The sequence below is a fragment of the Balearica regulorum genome, chromosome 1, assembly GCF_011004875.1.
Source record: "Balearica regulorum gibbericeps isolate bBalReg1 chromosome 1, bBalReg1.pri, whole genome shotgun sequence".
NCBI lineage: Eukaryota > Metazoa > Chordata > Aves > Gruiformes > Gruidae > Balearica > Balearica regulorum.
The window spans coordinates 158736608-158761518 of NC_046184.1; the positions used below are offsets into that span (position 1 = coordinate 158736608).

At 37.8% G+C, this 24911-nt stretch overlaps 1 protein-coding gene across 6 annotated transcripts in view; it reads left to right on the forward strand.

The window, feature by feature from the left end:
* NALCN (sodium leak channel, non-selective) overlaps positions 1–24911 on the forward strand; it is a 244939-nt gene that overhangs the window by 37408 nt on the left and 182620 nt on the right. For 5 of the 6 annotated variants that reach the window (XM_075740769.1, XM_075740787.1, XM_075740808.1 and 2 more), the window contains one exon: positions 18452–18606. The exons of the other annotated variant lie outside the window; for it this stretch is intronic. In XM_075740769.1, the coding sequence (XP_075596884.1) occupies positions 18452–18606 (155 nt within the window). The remainder of the gene's footprint in view (positions 1–18451; positions 18607–24911) is intronic. 6 annotated transcript variants of the gene reach the window in all.

Sequence of the window (24911 nt, forward strand, 5' to 3'; positions counted from 1 at the left end):
TTTACCGTTTCCCATAGGCGTGGGGGGAAAAATCTTTGTGAAAAAGTTGTTTGTGGTAATGAGAAGATCTGTGATTTTGTGATTTACCTATGTTGTTTGGAAAAACAAGAAGCAGAATAGACAACACAGGGAAAATTGGGCATCATATGATTGCTTGCGTCACTGAATACAGCTTTTCCCTGAAATCAGCAGAAAAAGATGAAGTGAGACATAATAATGTTTGCAATATAGAAAGTTAAGTTTATAACTTCTTTTAACTTCTGCATGGGTTGCTCGCTGTATATTGCATTATTTTCTTTTTAAAAAAAAGTTAGTTTATGGAAACACCTCGATCTTAGGTTGTTGAAAAGCTGAATTACACAAATAGGTTAAGAGTCAAATGTCCAGTACATAAAATAAAAATAAAAACCTGTCTAAAATGGGTTAAAGTTGGAAAAGTCAAGCATGCAGAATTAAGGCAATTTGAGACTTGAGGTTGAACATCTAGCCTTAACTTCTTTTTCTTTCAATATCATCACGTATATATATATATTTAGCTGTTTAATAATTAGAAATCTTATTTAACTTACTTTTTAAGTACCTGGGATAGGCATCTTCAGTAAGTAATTAACAACTTTTGCCATTTCCAAACCAGAATTGTAACTTTAAATGGCTCCCATGGTTGTATATGAGGACTACAGTTACATTGGAAAACACTTTTTCCCTAGAAGTGTTGCCTCATTTATTCTGACAAATGAATGGTGCTCACACAAAGAACCATATATTGTTTTCTTTGTTGCTTGACATGTGGACTTATACCTTACTTTTGGCATACTGCTCATTCGTACTCTGAAAACACTCACTTCTACTTCTTGTCAGTAACATTCATCATTATACATTGTGAACACTTATACATATCTGATCCTTTTTTAATTTTTGAGGAATCAGAAGCTGTGGGTGGAGTTAGATTGTGCCTTCTTCGTGTAGGTCAGGGAAGGCTCTGACCTTCCCAGAGCTGGCTGTAGAACAACCACTATGGTCTGGGAAAATAAATATACAGAAAGAAATAAAAGTTCTGGTGCCAAAAGAGGACGATTTAGAGGCAGACATTGGTCCAAAATGTAGTTAGAAAGGAGGCGACATGCCACTTCTGAATCCAGGAGAGTTTATTAGCTGAGCTGTGGTACAGCACAAAAGCCTAGACAAATTTTATTTTTGTCTTTGAGGTTTAATTTTTCAACTTTATAATGAGGATTAAACATTCATCTTAGAAGTTGAGTCTGGTCAGTCAGTCTTTCTCCGGTGGTTCTATTCCAGGCAATGGAGAGTGGCCAAAGTTGGCTGTACTTGGCCTTAAATAACTTCAGAGTCTTTAATGAGCCACAGCTGTAATTACCCAGTCTATCTGCAGACCAGATCCCAGGCTCCCAAGTCAACATTAGAAAGTGAAAAGCATCCAATTTGTGGCCACCTGTGAGAACTTTAATTTTAGGTGATTTCCCTCGTATTATGCAGAATTCTATGGGAAGAGGCAAGGGCAGAGTCTTATTATTGAGGTCAGGACTTCATCTAGTTCAGAAATTTTAGAAATCACTCTTTAAGTCTACTGCCTTCTGAATTATTATTATAAGGGAGGCAAGTGTCTTTTGAAAACAGCATCTTAAAATCTTGCTATTCTTTTTGTATTTGAGAGGACATGCAGCCTCATCAGACACTCATTGCCTCTTTGACCGCTGCAACTTCTTTTATCTTTCCATCCTTCTTGACGCCCACACTGCCTGACCTCCTGTCTCTCCACCTCCTCAGTCATTTTCTAATGTTAACTCTGACAAACAGAAATACTGAAGTGAGCTAACTGCGATCTGAGTTTTTCATTCCATCTGTGAAATCAGCAAAGTCTGACTTCCTTCCAAAGGCTGAAAAGTTGGGGGTTTTTTTGTTGTTTGATGATAAATCTTTTTTCCCCTCATTCTCACAATCTTCTTTATTTTGCCAGACTTTTTCTTCCTTACAGGGAACACTGTCTTCTTCCTAGACAATTTTCTCACTTAGTATTCCCTTGTGATTATTACTTATCTTTTTACAGCTCTGCTGTCACAGCTTTTCCCTGATGATTTCTCCAACCAGCGTATCTATTTTTTTCCCAATAAGCAGCATATTACATGGATTTCCTTAATATGGATCTTCTTTAGTTATTTGAAAGACACATAGTATGGTTGGAAGGTACTGTATATATAATCCAATTATCTAGATAAGTCCATACATTATAAGCAGTTTGGCAGGTTATTTTGTGATATCTGAGATTAATTTCAAAGAAGTGAACAAAGATGGGGAAAATAGGTTGTGTTCCTGAATCTACTGTAATTTACTCTCAGGCACCTCCAGTATACAACAGGTACTTCCACAAGGACAGGAAAGAGAAATTATTTCCCAACTATTGCTTTGGCTCTGTTAGAGTATTCTGTATATCTTCACACACTAGCTACTCAGTGTTTTCTTTATTTTTACTACAAAGACATGTTTGACTACACAAACATATTTTCATACTGCATAATTGGATTACATTTATTCCACAACAGTAAATTTTCCTGTTGTAATTCTCAGCCTGCACGGGAGCTAGGGTAAAGGAAGCCTCCCCTCATCAAAACGAAGAAGGCTAATATGGCTAACTGCCATAAAATGTAGTACTTATCTATTTCTTCTCCCGAAGTCATTCTTTAAGGGCCTTTTTTTAATGCTTTCAGTAGGGTATAGATTGAGCATTTCTGTAGACCTGTCTGCCTTGTCACCGTGGCAGACAATTTAAAATCCTTCTTTGCAAGGTTTCTTGTTTAAAGTAGCAACTGCCCAGGAAAATAGATAAGAAAAATAATTACCAAGTAATAGAAAGATCTAAGAGGTTCTTGGTCATCTTTCCATCTGTCTATGGGTAGGCCCTGAAAATGTCAGAAAACAGCTTCAAAGACTCTGGAGCTGAAAGTTCACCACAATATCTAATAGAGGAAATAAATATGATTAAAAAGAACAAAAGGGATTCGAGATACTGTCTCACATCAGCAGTGGGAAGATATGAATGAGTAATTGGATTTCTGAGAAAAGGAAGAAATCAAAGACCAAACTTGAAAAGTCAACGTAACAGGACTTCTTTAACAGGCCACATTAATTTATTGATGCTAGTTGAACGACAAGCACTGCTTTAATACTGCCTTTGGGATTTATTCACAATCTCTGCTAATGGTGCTATGTCTCTACTATAACATCATCAGGGAGAAGAGAAATAGAAGAAATCTTACTTTTTCAGGCCTGATGTTGTTCAGACCCCAAATGAAATCAAGAAAAGTACAGCATCAGACTAAAAGGGAAGTAATTCAATCCAAATGGGATCCTATGAAAAGGATGGAGGAGCATGCTGAGGTGATGGCCAGTATTGGTGCCCAAGGGAAGCCGTCTTCAGGAGTAGACTGTCAGAGGGCCTGTGATTTCTGAGCAGAAATCCTGAGTTTGTCTAGAATTGTTACATAGACAGTTACTCAAAGCAATTGGGCTGTTGATTCATTTCACACAGGCTTTACAGTGGTTTTTGTTTGTCCAGCTCCCAATAACCTCAGCACTTGGTGTCTTAGTAATGACACATGCTTACCTGTGTTAAGATTTGGAGCCAGTCGGGTTTACACAATTCTTCGTCCCTGCGAAAACATCAAATTTTATTAAACTTCTACTCAGCCTGTCAACCTTTAGGGGATTCTGCTCCTTCTCTGGCTAGTAAATACTCCTTTTGAGTAAGCTAGAGTGGATTTTATAGACTAGGGTGAAATTGGTGACTATAAATGTAAGAATTTGAATAACATAACTGCCACATCTCTACAACTACCACAACTACAAAAAATTCCATATTTATCCACAAGATTTTTACCTTATAATTGCTATACAGAATTAAGGTCTGGGGAGTACTGAACTTTCCATAGGAAACCTGCAGGAGGCCAGGATGCTGCAAGTCAGGGCAACCTCCAGTATATCAAGTAATTGAGGGAAAGGCCAGACATCACTAGAAAAACAGAATTGCAAGAGTGCTCTCCACTGAATCTGCCAGGTTGGTGATTGGGTGCTTTCTTGAATAGAAAGGAAGCTGGAAAAGTTCTCTTCTTTATATTGCAAGAGGAAGCCAGACAACCAATGGAGAAGTCTGAGGATGTCCTGACTTTCACAGATAAGACAGGAGTTATCACTGAGCAGTACATCTCCCTTAGCCTGGAAACGCTGTGAGGAAGAGTCACTTCTGGGTATGCAAGCAGTTACAAGAATTAGTAAGAAAGAAGTTCTGAAGGAGACTTCAGCTCTGTTTCCATGAGTGATCTATCTCATATGTTGTTTTGAAAACCAGGTGACTGTTTGCAGTTTTGTACTGCTTTCTGGAAGCTGAATGTGATGTCTAAATTTGATTCCTGCCCCAGTCCCTTGGAATATTGTAATTCAAAAAGGACTGGGAAACACCGGAGTGTTCATCCTGAGATACTTACAAGCAAACTGAAGCTATCATCCCAGCTATTTCATTATTTCCGAGAACTTGTGGAGGGTGGATGAGGAACTGGAAGGCAGGAAAACAGCAAAAGTTTAAAAAGGAGGAAGGGATTAGAGATAGGGAAAGAAAAGCCAAGTAAGCTTAACTTCTATCCCTGAAAGAATTTTGTAGTGAATAAACAAACAAAAATTTGTAAGCAGCTGGAAGATAACAAGGAAGTGAGTAGCAGCTAATACAGATTTGTCAAGAATAAACCGTATCAAACCAATGTAATTATTTATGGCAGGGTAACAACCGTGTGAATTGGAGAGAAGAGTAGATGTCATATATCTTTATTTTAGGAAGGCTTTGTAAGATCTTACAGGACGTTTTTGCAAGCTGGCAGGAGAAACATGGTTAAGGTGAAAATAATCATAGAATAGGTGCAAAACTGCTTGGAAAACATGCTCAGTGAGTTGATATTAATGGCCTGTTGTCAGAACGGAAAGAGCAGGGATCCACATGAGTCTGTCTTGTGCTATTTGGAGGTTTCATTAACATCCTGGATGACGGCAGATAGAATGTACTTATTGCACTGAGGATGATGACATGAGGTTGGGAGGGACTGCAAACACTTTGGAAGGCAAGATTAGAATTAAAATGATCTTGGCAAATTGAAGACATGCTCTGAAAAAATTGGATGAAAGTCAGCAGGGACAATATACTGCACTTAGAAAAAATGAGCTGTACAAATACAGCATTGTGAATGACTGTTTAGGAGGTAGTTCTTCATAAAGTAATTTGGGAGCATAATGGAGGAACAAAGATCAATAGAATTGTGCTCTTGTAAAAATGTATAAATTGTAGTGTCAGACAACATATAGGCATCATTTGGAGAGAGTCTAAAGGAAGTGAAAAGGGAATGAGCTTAGACCTATAGAGTTGAGCTGATAAGGAGCATTTGGCAGTTTTTTAGCTTAGCTGAAAGGAAGTAGTGGACACATAGCAGTTTTTGAGTCGATAAAAACTGTTGCACAGAAAAAAGGAATCTGGTCTCTTTCTGTACTACTACTAGGATAAGAAGTACTTGTATTAAATTTCAGGTTAGATAAGATATCGGGAAAAAATTTGTAGTGGTAGGGATAAGGCTGTACTGGAGTCCATTCCTTGGAGAGGTTTTGAATTTCTCCACTAGGGATCTTTAAAACAGGCTGCGGGAATTTCTCTTGGGAAAGGTAGAAATAGTCTGGGGCAGGGAACTATATTTAATGTCCCATTGAGGGTTCATATCCAACCTTATTTTTCTATGATTCTATGTGGTCCTTCTTGACATAACAAAAGTCAGGTATTGTTATCTTCAGCATCTGAAGAGCTGTTTGCCTTTGCTGCATCTCTTTTAAAGGGGCCACTTTGACAGCGCAGAGGATTGGATACAAGAATGGAACTATTGGGTGTTAGGGCAGAGGTGAGAGAGTGGCTTGCTGCATCTTGTTGTTTTCTCTCTCTTTGTGTATAATTAAACATTGGAGTTGGGGTGAGAGCATGTTCTTGAATGTTCTGACTTCATTTTTTGTCCTACCCCACTTGGCGTGTCCAGTTCTCTCACCAAAACATACTTCTTATTATCAGAGGTGTTACTACTCATTTTGGTTTTACAGTTATGTAAAGTATGTTTCTACTCAATCTTTACACACATCCCCTTCCCCCCACCACTGCTTTTCCAGCCCCTTACCTCATCGGTTCCTCAGTCCCCTGCCCTTTCCTTCTCATTTAAGATAGAAGAGTTTTAAATAAATTTTCAGCAAAGCTCCCAAATCCAGCATCACTCCCTAACTCCTTAGCATAGAACAGACTCATCAGCTGCCTTTATACTCAGTGAACCACATTGTTTGTACTCAACACAAATGCACCCCATTCCCTCTCTTTCCAGTGCCTAAAATACTGGCCACCATTCTGTCCCTGCTGTAACAGGCACTGCTGGACTCACTGATGCCTGATTTGCCTGGCTTCTTTCACAGATTCATAGTTCACTGCCCATCTTCTCCCTTCAAGCTCCTTGTCTTCATCCCTGCCCTCCTAGCTTGCCTCAAAGGCATCCTCACACTCTCTCCTTATGCAGGGCACCTGCCAAGGCAGCAGGAACAACAGTTATTACCTCTTACAGCTTGATCTTTTATGCTGCCTGACTCTTTTCTTGATCATCATGGCCATTGCCTAGGGGCAGTGTTAAAACTTGTCCTGGTTTTCAGCTGGGATAAAGTTAATTTTCACAAGAAGCTGGGAGAGGACACAGCCAGGACAGCTGACCCAAACTGGCCAAAGGGATATTTGATACCATATGATGTCATGCTCAGTATGTAAGAGGGGAAACTGGCTGGGCAGGAGGGATCACCGCTTGGGGACAGGCTGGGCATTAGGTTCTGGGTGATGAGCAAATTGCATTGTGTATCACCCGCTTTGCATATTCTAAGTATTGTTATTTTCCTCTCCCTTTGCTGTCCTAGTAAACTGTCCTTATCCCAACCCATGAGTTTTACCTTTTTCTTCGGATTCTCCTCCCTATCCCACTGGGGGAAGAGGGGTTGAGTGAGTGGCCATGTGGTGCTTAGTTGCTGGCTGGGGCTAAACCATGGCAAACTACAATCCTGACCAACATTTTGTATACCTTTTACCTGGCAGGTTAATGAGAAGGGCCCTTCAGCTGGTATTTGAAGAAAAAGCTTTATTTACAGACTGTCAATAGCTCATTTAGTTTTCTCTCTTGAGCTGGATGTAGCCTCTAGGCTTGAAGGCTAGACCAATTTAGGATTTTACATTTGGGTTTCTTGGAGCCCCAGCAACACTTCAGACCCCTTACTGACAAAATTATTTGACCTTACTGGAGGTCTGCAGCTGCATATTTTCATGATACTGTTCTCTGTAATGCCCTGTCAGTGAAGCCCTTTCACCGGGTAAAGCAGTGATCCAGTTTTGGCAGTAAGTCTTCCTGTCCACCCTGCGTACCAGTCATGCTATAAAATGGAGAGATCAATCTGCTTTCTCGATGGTAAAGTGAGAGCTTTGGTGGAACAGCCGCTTCCACCAAGTGGAACTGCAGTCAAATGGCCAATCATTAAATGCTAAATAGTTTCCATTTTGAGCTAGCTGGATGACGTTGAAATTTGTTCTTAGGTGCTCAGCAATAGCAGCCCCTTTCTTTCCCTACGCAGAGTTGCATCTCCTGCCTCTTAGTGACTGGCCTGTGCATATGTGTTTGATGAAGGCATCCTGTATGGTCTTGACACTTTGCAACACAAGCTTTAGGAAGGAATTTGTTTTGCTGTACTTCAGATTTGGATTCAGGGCAGTATTCTTTTATGATGTTAAGGATTACCCTGTCTTGTGTCTAAGCAGAAAGTTTGTCGAGATAAAACTGCATGGTGCAGTGGTCCAAAGACAGGCAAGAAAACCTTTGCTGCTCGCTAGTTGTAGCTAACTCTGTTGTTGTGGGTGACAGGTCCAAAAGTGCTTCTGAGCTTTGATGGAAGTGAATCCCAGCTGAACTTCAAGCTTATGATTTTCAAATCCTACAGTGCAGTTTAGTGACCTTGTGTTTTCCCTATAGTAGGCAGACAGCTACTGAGAAGGTATTTTTCTATATTTAATCCAAGGAAGTCTGATATGCAAACTTCATTTTTTTTAAGTGATCCTGAACATACTTGAAAATCAAAACGGATGCAGTCTTCAGCTTAAATTGTTTCATATATTTCAGTTTGTGTCATTACAATTTAAAAGACAATGGAGGCATTTTTTACTCTTTCTTTTAAATTGTCTGAGGATATACTTTATTGCGGTGTAATAGGTACTATAGGTATGAGATCGCTTCAACTTGTAAATAAGCCTAATTTGATACACCTCAGTGAAATGCAGATTTGTGCAAGCTAGCTAGATTATTTCCTATGTATTAGCACTTACAGCGACAGCCTCCTCTATTGTGCAAACACCACTAATTCATGTTGCTTCGATTCCTGTGAAACAAGCCTTGCATTAGCGTACATATCTTGCAATTGCTATTTGAATTCAGCTTCCTCATGACTGATTGTAGCAGTCACAAAAATGGGCTGTCAGAGAGTTGTTATGCCACGTGGCATTTGATAAAATCTCAAAATAGTACTGTTCGTGCGTACTACTTCAAGTTCCATCCATAATGGAACTTCTGAAAATTTTCTTCTTTGAGATTTGCTTTTTAGTGCCTGGATGTACATTCCTTCACTGCCTATAGGAAAGATTTCTTCTTTTACTCATTTTTTGGTGGTTAACTTTGGTGGCTTTGTTGCTCTGAAGGATAACAAAACAGTGATTTGAATTTCATTTCTTCCTATGCCGGTAACTAGTGATCAAACCAATAGATTGTCAAAACTGTTAAGTAGCCACAATCATCCTGTTTTCATTTGGGCAACGACAGCGTTGGCTTTGTGTAACATAAGTGATCTGCCATTAGTACAGTCATCTGGTTTTGATGTTAGGACCTGTGTTAAGAACCTAAATGCCCCAAAGTGTGGCTGAACCCATTGACCTTCAAACCTCTGGAGATGTGTTTCTCCCTATCTGTGTTCATTGCCCAAAATGAGGTGGTATGAGTCAGGATAGCAGAGCTGCAGCCTTTTGTGTGCAGCTCCTACTAGTGATTCGGCTAAGAGACACTGGGTGTTTGAATTTTCGCATCCTGAAGTGTGAGATAAGGTCGGTGATTTAATTTGAATCTCTTCAGAATTCCTATGCAGTGAATAGGAATAGATGGAACATCAAAGACACATTTTGTAGACTCTAATTTAGGTCATGCATGAAATGAAAAAAAAGCTACAATCAAATTCAAATCAAACTTTACCTAGTATTACTGCCTCATGTAATAGGCAGTCTGATTTAATCTCGCCTTATTACTGAACATGAGTGGGAGGAGAAAGGGAGTAAGACCAGTACTTTTCTTAATTTGTTGAATAAATGTGTAAACAATTTTCTTCTTGAAAAAATTGACCAAAAAAGCAAGAATCTCAAAGTTCTGTCAAGAAAGGCTCAAGCTTAGATGCTGCAGGACTGTGAAAAGTGTCAAAAAACACCCCAGTACTGAAACCTGAAACTGAACATATAAATAATGAATAAAATATCTGAACTGAATGATAAGATATAAAAATCTAGATACCTTGGGGCAAATATACTGAAAGACAATATATTAGCAGAAGTAAAATATTACAGTATCTATCCATTGAATTTAGAGTCATCTAGATGGATCATCTAGTCAGACTTCATCTTGTTTCCCCTATATGAAATCTGAAAGCTTGTGTCTGACTCCAGCTTGTCTCCTGGCTATGTATCTATTCTCGATTAGTTGGCAGAAGAAGGCTTCATAAGCAAGGGAACTTTTTGCTTATACCAGAAACTGTTTCACTGTTAAAAAATGCGTTCCTAATTTATAATCTTACTTTGTCTGGCTTCAACTGTTAGCTTTGTATTCTTGTTATACTTTTTTATGCTAGATTTCACAGAACATTAATCCCCAGTATTTTCTCTGTGTGAATCCATTTACACACAACAATTGAGGCACCTTTCGATATACTTTTTTATAAACATTATTTAGCTCTTTAAGTCTCTTATTGCAAAGTATGTTCTCCAGTGTTCTCATTTTCATGTTTTTCTATGATTTCCTCGATTTGTCAAATATTTAAAAAATATGAACAAAAAAACCCTGTACGTAATATTAATCGTAATTTGTATGAGTGCCATACAGAGAGGGACATTAATTCATTATTGTTCTCCTTGTACAGTCTGGGAAAGCACTGGCTCTTTCTTGCCATGATGTTCTTGGGACAAATATGAGAGGATGCCCTATTATATCCCCTCATCTCAAACTGTCACGTAGCATCTATATTCTGGAATATAGTATTTCCGTCCTCTTTTATCCTTTTTATTCCATAGGCCATAAGGTTTGTTTTCAGTGATCCTACCTCTATAAATTTGCATTTGACTGTATTAAAGCACATTTTGTTTTACTGGATCCAGGTAACCAAACAATCCTGATAACTTGGCAGACTGCCTTGTCCTCATTGTTATTTATGTTTCTTTCCATATTCTTGATTTTATACCTGTTTCCCCCTCATTGATTACAGTAGATCATGATGATCATTTCACTGGCAAGTGATTTTCTGACATGTCAGTTAATCAAGTTTCAGCCCATTTAGCATGTGCTTTATTGATATTATAGAGTGCCAACTTTTTAATCAGTCATGTGTTATTGAATGAATTACTTTACAAAGTCTAAGCTAGGCAATTTTAGGAACAAATCTGTAATCTTATCAAAATTGCGTTAGTACGATGAGATTTATTTTCTCTAAATCCATACTGCCTGCCATTAATTACATTTATGTTCTTTACTCTTTATCAATTAGATTTTGTATCAACTTGCTCTTTTCTTTTGTCTTGGTTGAAGTCAGGCTAACCAGTCGTACTGCTTGTTCTTTAAAAATTAATGGCACATTAGCATTCTTCTGGAATTTCCCTGCTATTTCAAGATTTATTAAAAATTAATAGAAGAGATGAGAGATGCCCTCAGTTATTTGGGCCTGTTGATTTGAATATAATTACTCCCAGCAGATGCTGTCTGATATTCTCCTCAATTACTAATTCTTGAGTAGTGAAATGTGTGTTTGCCAAGTTAAAATGTAAAATATGGAATGTTGCCAAAGCATAAGCTTTGTGTTTGCAGTGTTCCTAAAGTCATGAGTCCATTAAGCATGCCCTATCTTAGCTTTTAATGTGATAAAAATAATAAATAGATATCAGAGACAATCTGTTACCAGAAAGATTTGAAAGCTTTATAGTTATAATTACAGATATAATTATGAGAAACATTAAATATGGATGAAGTTTTCACACTTACAGTTTAAAAGATAAAACAGATTTTGTTCTCAGATTAAAAGCAGGAAACTGGTTCTGTAAGTATGGTACACGATGACTTTAGACCTAAGTTTGTCTAGAAGTAAAACATAACATTCAAAAATGACCCTCAGCAATGCTATTATAAAATATCAGAGGAAGAATTGTGCCTAGACATACCTGTAATCATTAAACCAGAGAGGTAGTCCCTGAAATTTCTTTAACGATCACCAGTGATTTTGGATGATATTGTTATTGGATTATCTAGACCTGTAGTGACTCCAGCAGCAGCATTGCCCGAAGTTGCAATCTCTTTCTGCACAAGCTAGAAGATCTATCAATAGAACTCAATTACAGTATGACTCCCTTTCACTGAAGTTAACGGTAATATATGTGTCTGACTTCAGTGACAGGAGAGTTAGCTGGCAGTGAGTACACTTTAAAAAAAGTGTACCCAATACTACTAATAATAAACTACTACTGTAGATTTTAGAAATACCAATGTAGCTGATTTATACATCAATATCTTCCTTGTTAAGCTGAGATCATAATGTGATAATAATTATGGAAATGATCAGTAGAAAACTTCATGATAGAAACAAAGTTCTTATAATTATTGTAACATTGTACTGGAGAGGTTGTTATTTTTAGGTCTTTCCGTAAAAAGAGCAGTAGTATAAGGAAGTAGTCTAGGAACCATCTGTTAATAGCAGTTGTATGTTCAGAGCTTTCCACTGAAGAAAGTGGACTTGGTTGGTTTAGCACAAGAAGAATTAAGATACAGATTTGGGAATAAAAGACACATTTAAAAAAGACAAATGAAAGGAAATTTGTCTAGGTGCTTAGATTGCTTTCACAGTCACCAAGCAACAAATAAACTTTAACCCTTCTCCCTTTTATTTTTTGTAAGGAGTGAGATTTAAAAACCAAGTACTTTTCCATCTAGGCTTGCTATCTTTAAAATTCTCAGAGTCTCTGAAAACAAGCGTACCTTGGAATATGAAAGAAATATTTTTAACTATATTGGCAGCTGTATAGTACTTGGCATGAGCAATCTGAGCTTTTAAGAGGATATATTCTAAATAGAAAAGTTATTTCAAACAAGTACCCTTCTGCACAATGCTACTGGTATACTGTTGTCACAGGAACCTTAATCTCAGATTTCCTGATTTTTATTGATATAAAATTACAGCCATTAATTATGGATATGCCAGGAGTATCTTTTTTTTTTCTTTTTCATTTCTGTAAATTATATTCTTTAAGGAAAGTCTCTTGATTGGAAGAGAAGGTTTTGTGCTCTAAAATTGGATGGTGGTATAGGGAGAAAGCAAACTAAGGCTGATAACTCGGCTTATTGACCATAGGAACCATCATTTTTTTAACTTGAAGGGCCTGATGCAGTTATCTATGTGTAGGCATTTAGTGCTACTTGAAATAACTAATGTGTCCAAGACACTCGGATATGACGCAGGGCTCTTGGGTGTGGCACAGGACCTACAGAAACCTGTGACCTCCTAGATCAGCATCTAAATGTTAAGAGGGTTACCAGCAGGCATCCCAATTGGCACTAGCAATCTGAGCAAGGAAAATCAAATTGAGTTACAAGTCTTGGGTATTTGCATGGACTCAATTGCAGGAGGGAGCTTTAAGTCTAGAATGCAAACTGTTTGTGACTAAATAGAGCTTATTCTGCATTTGATGTGAAAAATCTGTTCTTTTGTACAATTAAATGTATTGGTAAGAAATTAGCAAGAAAGAAGTTAGCATTGGCTATCCTAGAAATTAGTATTTGTTATATCAGATCTGTGACCTGAGAGGTTCCATTATCATTAATCTGCCTGCCAGTCTATACATATTTTGCACTTATATTTTGGCGCTTCAAAGAAAGCTCCAAAAACATTGTTAAAATCAGGGTGCTCGTGACACGGCTGACCTTATTTTCCCACTATGAATCCAGCTTGTAAATTACGTCTCATTTCATAAAAGACTGATATAATACAGAATTTAAAGCTTAAAAAAATGTTCATGGGCTATAATAATTGTCTAGAATGGTGCAGTGAAGGCATTTCATGGAAGTAAATTACCCTGGTTTTCAGAATAAAGACAAATTAATTAGATATCATTCACCTATATAATGTAAGAGAGCAGTATTAATAATACTCCTGAGATAACTTGTCTAAAGTCAATGTAGAACCAGAGTATTACTTCATCAGAAAATGTCTATTGAGTGATCCTGTCCTAGAATCAATTTAATTTGAGCTTCAGGAACTTCTTCTCTGCAGCATGGAGCTCTGTGCACTTTTCTGTATTTATTTATGTTTATTGCTATATTCTTACTAGGTCAGTACTTTTGCCTTGTGTTCTGGCAATATGGCAAAACTGAACCATCTTTTAGAAAAATGTATAGGACTGGGAATTTTTTTTCAGAGTTAGACGTCTAAATTCATATAGCAGAAGAGAAAACTATGAATTCTTGATATCTTAAAGAGAAGTCTATGTCTTATCAATCTGATTCAAGCTTATTTCTGTATTAGTACTTTCTATACAGCAGTGTCTATTTTGCATTTAGGTTCTATCACTTTCTGAATTCATTACTTGACATTAAACCACAGTTATTGAAAGTAACCTTTAAGCTCTTCAGAACTACAGGATGTCTCTATTCTCAAAGGGTTTTGTCATCCTTCAGCATATGCTTTGTGTGATTTTGATGAAGCGGGGTTCACACAGTCCCATAGGTCACTAATAAAAATGGATGGCACAGAACCCAGTGCCAATTCCTCTGAGGTCCCAGTTTATGTATTGGTCCCTATTTGGAAGCTGTACAGTTGCTACTCACTTGCTTCATGACCCACCAGACATTTTTTATGTCTGTTTTGGTATTTTTACCAACACAGTAGTTCTTTAGGCAGCAGCTGTTCAGTACCTGGTTTTGGTGCAGGGACAGACATAAGGTTCCTTTCAACTAATACAGAAAATCCTTCAGCTCCAGCTAATTCATTTTTGGTTGTTGACTTCTTCACCTAATTGACTATTTGGAGTGCTTTTTTAATACCTTATCAATAAATACCCTTCTTAATTTTTTCTGTAATTTTCTGGATCTGGAAATTACATGAGTAGATTGGTAAGTTTGAATGGCTTTCTGGTGATATCTTAGACAATTAATAGAATACCAGAATAAAAAAATCCATTTTTTCTCCATTTCTATTTTTGGCAGACAAAGTCAAGCTAGCAGAAAATAGGAAGTTAGGAGCTACCTTGGGTAATTTGTCTCTTAAGTTATCAAAACCTCTCTTTGAAGAACAGCCCTAATAAAGAGATCGTGCTCAAAGAGAGATTGCGCTCACATGATGTGCTGGCTTTGGCTGGGGTAGAGTTAATTTTCTTCATAGTAGCTAGGGGTATGGTTTGGCTTCATGCTGGAAACAGTGTGTGTCGTTACCGCTGAGCAGTGCTCACACAGAGCCAAGGCCTTTTCTGCTCCTCACACCACCCCACCAGCGAGGAGGCTGGGGGTGCACAAGGAGTTGGGAGGGGACACAGCCAACCCCAACTGACCAAAGGGATATCCCATACCATATGACATCATACTCAGCAGTAAAACTAGGGGGAAGGTTGGGGAGGGCTGCTGCTCAGAGGCTGACTGGGCATTGGTCAGTTGGTGGTGAGCAATTGTTTTTGTTTGCATCACTTGTCTCTCTTGGGTTTTATTTCTCTTTATTTGTTATTTTCCTTTTCATTACAATTGCTACTAGTACTACTACTACTATTGCTATTATTATTATTAGTTTATTTTATTTCAATTATTAAACTGTTCTTATCTCAACCCACAAGTTTTCTCACTTTTACCCTTCCAATTCTCTTCCCCCCATCCTGCTGGGAGGGTGCGGAGTGAGCAAGCAGCTGTGTGGTGCTTAGTTGCCAACTGCAGTTAAACCATGACACACGAGCACATAGTGGTTGAAAGACCAATTTTGCTACAGATACCATGGAAAACAGGCATGTGTACTGCCAAGACACATCAATTCAGGTTCTTGTGGTGTACGTATGTATGTATGTAGTCAGAAAGTTCTTCAGTCAGTTAAAAATGTCAGAGTAGCAGTCCTATGTCTTTCGCAGCAATCTTCTTATTGAAAGATTCTTATCAAGTGATGTGGAGTCAGTTATCACCTTCTGCATCCTTTGCACTCCTGTGCAGATCTAATTTCTCAGCTTGCCTGTTGGGTTGATGCTGTACTCCATACACATTGAATACTCTGAATGGAAATGTTCAGTTTGTTGATAGGCATGAATTAATTCTTTGGTCATGCTGCAAGAATTCATAATTTTATCAAGGCACCCTGTTCAGCAAGGTACTTAAGCACATTGCCTAATCAAACATTTGAGATGTTTAAAATAAGTTATGTGCTGAATCAGCATCTCAGTACTTAGTTGATGTTGACTATGGCCTATGAAGGAATAAAGCAATTTCAGTAATTTCATATTGAAAAGGTCTGGTGATATTCTGTTTTCTAGACTAGCTGTCTAATATTGTCTAATCTATGTAGACTAGTCTATACTTATTTACTGTCTTGAGGCAGAACACAAATTGCCTAGTGACATTGGTCCAAAAAAAGCCTGTATCTGTACAGGTATGGGTACTGTAAGCAGAGATTCTTCCTTTTTAGCCTAAATCTTACTCAGTGCATGGAGACAGCTTTTCATCTTCAGAAGGAGGTTTGATGTAATATAAAATGACCCAGGTTTAAATGAAGCCCTTGAAATGAGTACTTTGCATTGTAGTGATTGAGCCAGCAATACTTTTAATAATATGCCCTCATGCTGTTAGCTTCTTGGATCTGATGGATTTTCTAATGCAAACCATAATGTAAAATTCATTAGCTACCAGTAGCTGGGGTTCTGAATATGCTTGAGCCAATGAATGAATTTTAATTTCTGAAAATATTCATAAAATGTTGTCTTATAATGATCCTATATATTATAATTTTAGATGGCAGTATTATAAATCTAAGGTACTTAAAGCATACAACTGGGTATGACTTAACATACTGTAGTATAAAGGAATTAAGGTGCCCAGACGAAGTTATAAATCCTTGAGTGGCATGTGCTGAGCATGTTTATAAAAAGTGAAATGACTACACATACGTTTGTATCTGTCTGTCCTTCTAGTTACGCACATAGCTAAATTTCAGGGTGTTTGTGTGTGCATGCATGCAGATATGTATGGCTCTCTGGTATCATGAAGAAATGACTACAAGATGGGTGCAACTACAGTTATTTCTCTGCATTTATAATTGCCGAGGAAAAAATTGTGTAGGAAGCTTTAGTTTCATACTGACAGATTTAGACTAATCTATTGCTATCGCATGCAGTGCGTAAAAGCAAGAAAAATAAAGTAATTAAAGCTTCTGTTCACCCAATTTAGTTGTCAAAATGCATCGGTGAGTTAGATGAAAAGAGGAGGACTTTCAGACGAACAATAAGATACTAATTATACTAAAGGGCAGACTGAAAAGTTTCACCTTTTCTGTGGACAAGCAAGATTAATTAAAATGATGAATTTTAAGGCACTGATCTGAAGCCTCAGGATAACAGGGTGAATATTACAAGATTATCTTTGTAACTTTCAGCAATTCATTTTGCGTGTTTCTGTATCAAAAGTGTGTGCTGTGACCAGGAAGTCAGAATGAACGTGAACATGAATGGAGAAATGCTATTGACTGGTTTTTTTCTCAGACCAGAACTCACCATGATTAGCTTTTCAAGTCTGATTTGAAATTGCTGTAGGACTGAACCAAAAATCAGGATTTTCATTTGCTGGATGAGAGAATTCAAGCAAGGAGAAAAGCGGCTGTTGCTTAGCTGTGTGCCTGTTCAGCAACACAGCACAGTATTACAGCGCAGGGACCTGCTCAGGGTGGAGAGGGGCAGTTTGCTAAGGTTACCTCTTAACCCAACTACTTGGGTAATGGGGTGACCAGTGTTTGGTTTTGGCAAAGGACTATGTATTGTGATTATTAACTGGGTGCTGTAAATGCTTAGGGAGAATCAACTGCTTGAGCTTCTCCTTACCGAAGTTTGGGAGTACTTGGGTATGCATCTTTATGTGTACATTCCACAGGCGCAGATTTAACAGGACAGGGAGCTACAAACTTGTCCTCCCTTTCCTTTTAGCTTCTACGTCCCTTAGCACTGGACCTACCTGAATTTGGTAGCAGCATGACAGAGCCTCTTCAGCAGCTCAGCCCCAGGGGCCAGTGGAGCTGGGAAGACAAGTGATGCTCAGCCTCTGGCAACAAGATAAAATGGCCAACACACTGTGTTGCAGTGCTGCCCCTTGTCTCATGACCTTTCTATTTTTTGATGTTCCATTTACCAACATAAATCAGTTTGAAACAGTTCAAACTCATTCCAATTTATTCACCTGTTATACCAAATCATTACTGGACTGACCTAAAAGTGAATCGGATCTGTTTCAGTCACAGCAATACCTAGATACTAATTGCACTCAACATGTAATGATTTGACTTCTTGCCTATGTCTGTGGTTATCTGTGGTGGAAACCTGGCCTGACCAAGGTACAAGAAGCTGTATGCGTACGCAGGTGACCAACAAGTCATCCACAATGATCCTTTAAAAGAGTGTCAAAGCTAGCTCAGATAATGTCTGTGGAAGTCAAAATATTCACTGCAGTTGAGCACACTCTCAGAATTTACAAAGAAGCCTGAAGCAGTAAGTGTCCAGACTTCAATAAAGAGCAGTTTGGTGCAGCTGTATGTTGACTCCTCTGTGTCCTGGAGAGTCTCAATTTTTGATGGGGTCTCTAGGCATTAGCATGAAACTTCTGCTGTTGGTATTTCTACTGTCATTACATAAGACTGAAGTCTCAGGAGATAGCTAGCTTGCCTTTTACAGTAAGAGCTTATTTAATGAAAATAACATACTAAAGAACATCAGATAGCAAAAATAATAGCTGATGTACTTTTCACTTTAGTCCTCTTGCTTTCAAGTTTTTAGTTTTGCTATGGGTTGAGTTTATGTAACACCTCAATTTTGTATTTTTCACAGAAATGTAACCTGGAATAATTTAGCTATCCCAGACACCCACTGTTCCAGAGAGCTAGAAGAAGGTTACCAGTGCCCACCTGGATTTAAATGCATGGACCTTGAAGATCTGGGACTAAGCAGGCAAGAGCTGGGCTACAGTGGCTTTAATGAGATAGGTCTGTCCTACTGGTAACATCCATTTCAGTATCCATTTAAAAATGTTTATGAAATGAATAGAACAGATAGCTTATGTCTGTGCTGAAAAGATATCAAGTGCAATCAGTATTCTGCTCAAGTAGAGCACATGCCAGAAAGAGAAGCTGTGCTATTTGCTTTGGAATGATGAAGTTATCATCTATTTTTACATTGCCTGGGATCCCAGGATTTAAATAACTTTAAAACAATGTCTTTATTTAAGAATAGTCAACCGTTGATTATCACCAGTATGCAAATGCGATGACTAATTTGTGTTTTATTTATGATTCATTTTAAAGTATATAATTCATCCTATTTGTCTAATTTTAGTAGTAATTCCCATGCAAAAAAAACCAACCACAAAACCCCACCCAGAATTACTTTGATAATCATCTTGGTACTAAAGAGAAGGGGGAAGAGAAATGAGATCATGTGTATCTGTGGCAATCTCAATCCAAACTGTGTAAGTCAGAACATCACCCAGAAAATTGATTGGGAGTCAGGCAGATTTTGCAATACAGGAGCTATTTGCGTTCTGTGAAAAACACTGCAGGATCACCAGGAGAATACATTCTCTGCTAGCTGCAATGTGCCGTGCCATCCCCGTGGGGAAACGAGCAGAGAACAATAATTCAGGAAAGGTGGCAAGAGCATGGGCAGCTGTGGCAAGATCCATATCCAAATGGAAAATATGCAGTTACCCTGTCAGAACATCGCAGTTATCTCACATTTATTTAACAGACAAAGGTCCAACAGGAGCCTGCAGCTATAAATTTTCATTTCAGCACAGGTAGGGAAGTCCCTTCAAATGATAAAGCATGCCTGCAGGCCATACTCTTTCTGATACATCTCTCTAACTCTGATAAGCTTTTTTTTTTTTTTTTTTTTTTCATTTTTTTCCTGGCTTGAGCTCCAGACTGTTATCCTGGCCCCAGCTGAACTTGAAGGTAATAAAAAGGTTTAATGACTGAATGACTGCAATCCAAAAAGTTTTTTGAATATTGAAAGCCTTTGCAGCTGAAATCACTTCAGTTAGTTCCCAGGCTGCTGAATATACAGAGTGAGGCATAGACTTACAAGAAATAGTCTGAGAGTCCTGTTACAACAAGTACTCTGTGAGACCAAATACTTTCTGAGCAAAACCTGCCACTTGTGTCCTTTTTTCTCATGAGAAAGGGAGAAAAAACTGATGTCAACCAAGCTCCATTCTGTTTCCTCTGGGAGTCAGAAGCATACCAGTTGTACCAGTACTGGTAGCTGAATAGAACTACTGATAGTACCTTTTATATGTTTTTTTTTCTTCAGTAGATCTCAAAGGATAACCCTGTCTGATCTCTCAGACAACCTTCAGATCTCTAAGTTAGTGGCATACTGCCATTGCTGGGTGAACATGAGCTGAGTTCACGCTAGAAGCTAAAAACATTCACATGCAAGTTCTCCAGTTCAAGATGGTTTGGCAGGGGAGCGTGGGATAGGTGTGTCACCAGAAGAATTATGCCTCAGATTGAAATCACCCTTCTTATCTTGACATGCAAAATTATTTGTGGCATTGAAGGCTGTTATTCTAGCTGCCTACCTGGTCGCCAGGGAAAAGTAGTTGCAATGCCTTAGACAAGCTTAAGTGGGTAGATGATTTGAATGAGGCTCAGAGTGCTTAATAAAGGAGGCCAGTATGTTTTTAATGTTGGAGACAGATTGGCAAAGACAGGTGAAATAGTTTTTTCCAAGGGTACCTGCAAAGCTGCTTAAAAAAACAGGGCTCAAACTCCAAAACTCTGGTCTCCTGAGTCACAGTCCTGTACTTTATCGATATGTCATTCAGAGTGCTGCATTTTAAAGATCAAACATTGCTAATAGACTTAGGAGACTTGTCATTGATACATTGTTTTTGTCTAGAAATAGACAACCAGGATATAACACCTCTCGCTACCGCAGCCACAAGTTAAGTTGAATATCAATTGAAAGCTGATTAATAAACCTTAAAATACTGGGTAAAAGACACATGTTATAAACAGAGTTATAATCAGCAAATTTATCAGTATTTTAAAATATCTATTTTGTGAATCATCTTTGTATGTAGTTAGCAGGTAAGTAATGTAATAGACTGTTTCTGTGTAATTATACTATTTTATTGTATATATTCATTGATATTTTACTTTCAGATATTATTATGCAGCCTGTCCTGTTGGTTCCTGAAATCTATCATTACAAAAATCACACGAGCATAGCAGTTTGGCAGCTACTGTCTAATTAGTACCACTGAATTTGCAGTATATAAGTACAAGCTATGCATATTTGAAATTGATAGTTTATGTTATTTTTCTTCTTCCTAATGAAAAAGGGAGGGGGTTTTACAGTTTTATTATTGGGTGAAGACCAAAATGTCCTAATCAAATAAAAGTTAATAGAGTTTTTTATACTGTGAGGGCTATGCCAAGTAGATAGTTTCATATTTGGAAAATCCCCTAGTTTTGGCCATACCCTGCTCCCACTTTTATAAATGGCTTTGACTTTAAAGGGATGAAAATTGGAAAGATGATAGTGTAAGTTTTCATACTTGACAATATATTTATTTCCCAAGTTTTCTATTTTTAGTTTTGAGGTGTTTTGTTTATCTGCTTTATGAATGCTTCTATGCAAGTATGTATTAATTGTTTAAGGAAGAACATAGTTACAGACTACTGATAAATATGGCTTGAAGTCATCTTGTCAAGATAATCTCAGCCGTCCCTTCCAATGTGAAGCAGACTTCACAATCTTTCCAGGCAATCTATTGCACTGCTTCATTGTCTGTATTCTTAGGAAGATTTTCCTAAAGTATAACCTGAATCTATCTTTTTGTGCAATTTAAGATCATAATTTCTCACCTTATTCACTATTGACATAGAGAAAACTTTAAAAAAGCTTTTCTGCATCTTTCAGGACTATCATTATCCCTCTTCTAGCCTCTGTGGCCCTGCTGGGCCATACAGCTCCAAATGTTTCAGTCTTTTGCTATAAGACCTATATTTTATACCTTAAGTTATTCTTACTGTCCTTTTCTAGACTTTCTCCAGCTGATTCACCTTTTTGTTGAAGTGCAGTACTGGCAGAATACCCCAGTAGAGCCAGTACTTTATGTGTTTTTAAGCTTTATTACAGTTTCTACATCCCAGTGAGATGTTTTCCATTTTCAGAACAGCATGTTGTGGGTGATTCATGTGTTTTTCTGATTTGTTACAGCCCTTGTGTCCTTTTGAAAGAGCTGCCATCACTGTTTCCCATCCTTTATTTGTTTACTGGATTATTTCTTTTTTAATGTAGACCCTTGCATTTGTCTCTGTTGAATAGCATACTTTGTTTTTTTTTTCTCCAGACTATTTCTGGAATTTTAATTCTTTTCTCCTGAGTAGTTGTAGTGCCTCTTAGCTTACTTTTATCTGAAATTTGTTGAGTACAATTTATTTTCTATCAACCTGGTCAGGAGTGAAAAAATAAATAGAACCAGACCAAGATCAGACTCTGTTGGAACCTCGTTTGACAGTTTTCCTTTCTGACAATGTTTCATTAATAGCTGCTCATAAGGACACTTAACAAGTGGCCATCATTACCCATCATTGAGTAGTTTCACTGAGCCATATTTCTGTATGTTGTCATGGTGAGACAATGTTAAAAGCCTTTTAAAATCAAGATATAGACCATCAAGTGCTTCTCCTCTCTTTACCAAACCTGCTTCCATTCTGCATTTGTACAGCAATAATACAATAAGATTTGTGCCATAGATTCTCCTGTGACTGCATCCTTTCAATATGCACTAATAAAATAATACATATACCTGATGTTTGTGAAGGTAATTTTTCAAACATGGGCCACATCAGCATATATCTACGGCTAATGTCTCTGTTCTTCAACATACCTATTTCTAGACTGGATGTAGAACTAAATTAACACCAATCGGTTTTGCCAACTTTACCAGAGTAATCTCTAATGAGAGCGAACTTACTAACAGCTAGGGCAGTTCTGCCTGGATGTATCTCTAGGAAAGTTCTGAGCAACAGACACAGAAGTCTATCTTAGAGCTGTTTGTGAAACTGGAGAATAGTGAAACATTGAGTGGAGAACCAATTAGCTAAGGTCTAAGTACCCTAAATCCCTTTTTCTGTGAAGTTCTGAAATGGGAGGAAGGAATAGTAGAGAAAGAATAATCTGCCCCCCTAGGTGAGGTGACTTCAGATGTTTCAGGTTCCAGCTGATGGGAGGCAACAAGAAGTTACTGCTTTCTTCTAGTAAGTTGCTCATGAACTCAGTAGAAACCCAAGTATTCTTTCCAACAGTTTGACACAGAACTTGACTTCCTAAGTAGGTATTGTTCTTATACAGTGGGAGCCTTTGTATTAAATGAAGTCTTTTATCCATCAGGATGCTTGAAAGATTTTTTGAATACTACCTGTGGGGCTGAGTGGGAGTAAGAGAAAGGATATGAATGAAAGGCTTGGCTGGCTGTGTGGATGTGGGTGGCAAAGCTCCTTACTATTGACTATACCTGTATGGTACTGTCAAGCTCTTCTCTTTCTCAGACTTCTTAGCTGATTTTGATTCAGGCTGCTATAAAAAGGTTGATGTTTCCTTCATATTAGAACAGCCTTCAGCCTTGTCTCCCACTGAGAGCATCAGGTACATTCAGAGTTGGCTTGTTTTTTCCTTCTGATTTTATTCTCTTCTTCTCTATGTTTAATTCTGTAGGGTGTAGCTGATAGGATGACGGTACCATGAAGTGTGCAAAGAATGTTGTGCTAAATATTAAGAAAAATGACCTTTGTTTTGTAAATAAACCCCAGTAATTGTGCAACTCATTAGGCATGTGATTGTATTTGCATAAGTGTTTTCATCTGATATATCTAAAAAGGATAAATATAATTGTTGAATTAATAAGAGCATGCAAGACTTGGCAATTGGAGAACTACGACAAGGACTTCTGCCTTCCATGTCACTGTTTATCTGAGCATGCACCTACCTTTAGTCAATATTTAACATGGCAGTAATTGCTATCAGGGCCACACTAAGGATGTCGGTAGAGCTGTCAATGTGGGTGCTGTTGGAACGGGTGCCACATAGACACAAATGTGCCAGAACCCCCTGCTGTTGCTGGATCCTGGGCAGTTTTCCTTCCTACCTGTACTTTCCACACAGTACAGATCCTTTTGCATTCAGATTTTTGTAACATCTGGCTAGTAAACATTCCACATGCCTCATGGGTGTAATCATCTGTAATCATCTACAGATGTACACTTGCAGCTACGTTACTGATTTTACTCTTCATGTAATGCTAGAGAATGTTTTTTCATGATTTACAGTGCTACATATTGCTTCAAATATTCTCAAAAGGAAAAGGAAGTTCAGAATGAAAGATACCTAAAAGTTGAAAAATATTCTACAAAGTAAGGGAATGAAGTTTTATGCCATGAAAGATCATTCTGAAAGGATAAGAGGGAGATCTTATTCTATGCTGTATCATCAACCCATCTGTCATTTGCTAGGGCCAGTACCCTATTAAATAATAGTAATTGCATCTCATACCTGCAGAGAGTATTTGACAAAGACTACCGTATTAATGTCCAGTTTACGTATAGGAGATAAATACACACATGTTGTATCTTGGAGGCAAATACTGATATTTCAGTGGTAAGGAGTACTTCAAAGCACATATACAAAAATTAAACCTTAGTTGCCTTACAGTAGAAGTGAACGCTATTCAGTGGCATGATGAGCCAGCAAAATCATCTCATTTCATGGGCTGTAAAACAGCAACAGAGCTTTAGGTCTCGGATATTTCCCACTTTTATTATACTGCCTTTTCCCTTATAATATGTGACCCAGAATTTAAATATTCTTAGCATGCCTGCAGTTGAGAGCCTTTTTTTAAATTGCTAATTGGAAGAAAAGATTTTTTATGTCACTGTGAAAAATGTCTACCATGATTAGATTGAAAGTGAACCTAATTTAATATTTGTTAAAGGAAACAGCACGGTGGTGCCAAAGTCAACTTCCTCAATTCACTTACAGGTATTGTTTTAATAAAAGACTTGTACAAGGATCAAAATAGCCTCTTTGTTTACCCATAAACTGAAATTTTATCTACCAAATATGGGAGTTACATTGGTTCTCATAGGAGTTCTTTTATGATGGGGAAAAGATTTTTGAGTGTGCAACCAGTTTAAATTGCGACGGCGCTGCTCTTAGACTAGAAGAAAATTAGGGTGGCATTAGGTCCATTGTTCAGAAGGAAGGAATTAAGGTTGAGACAGTA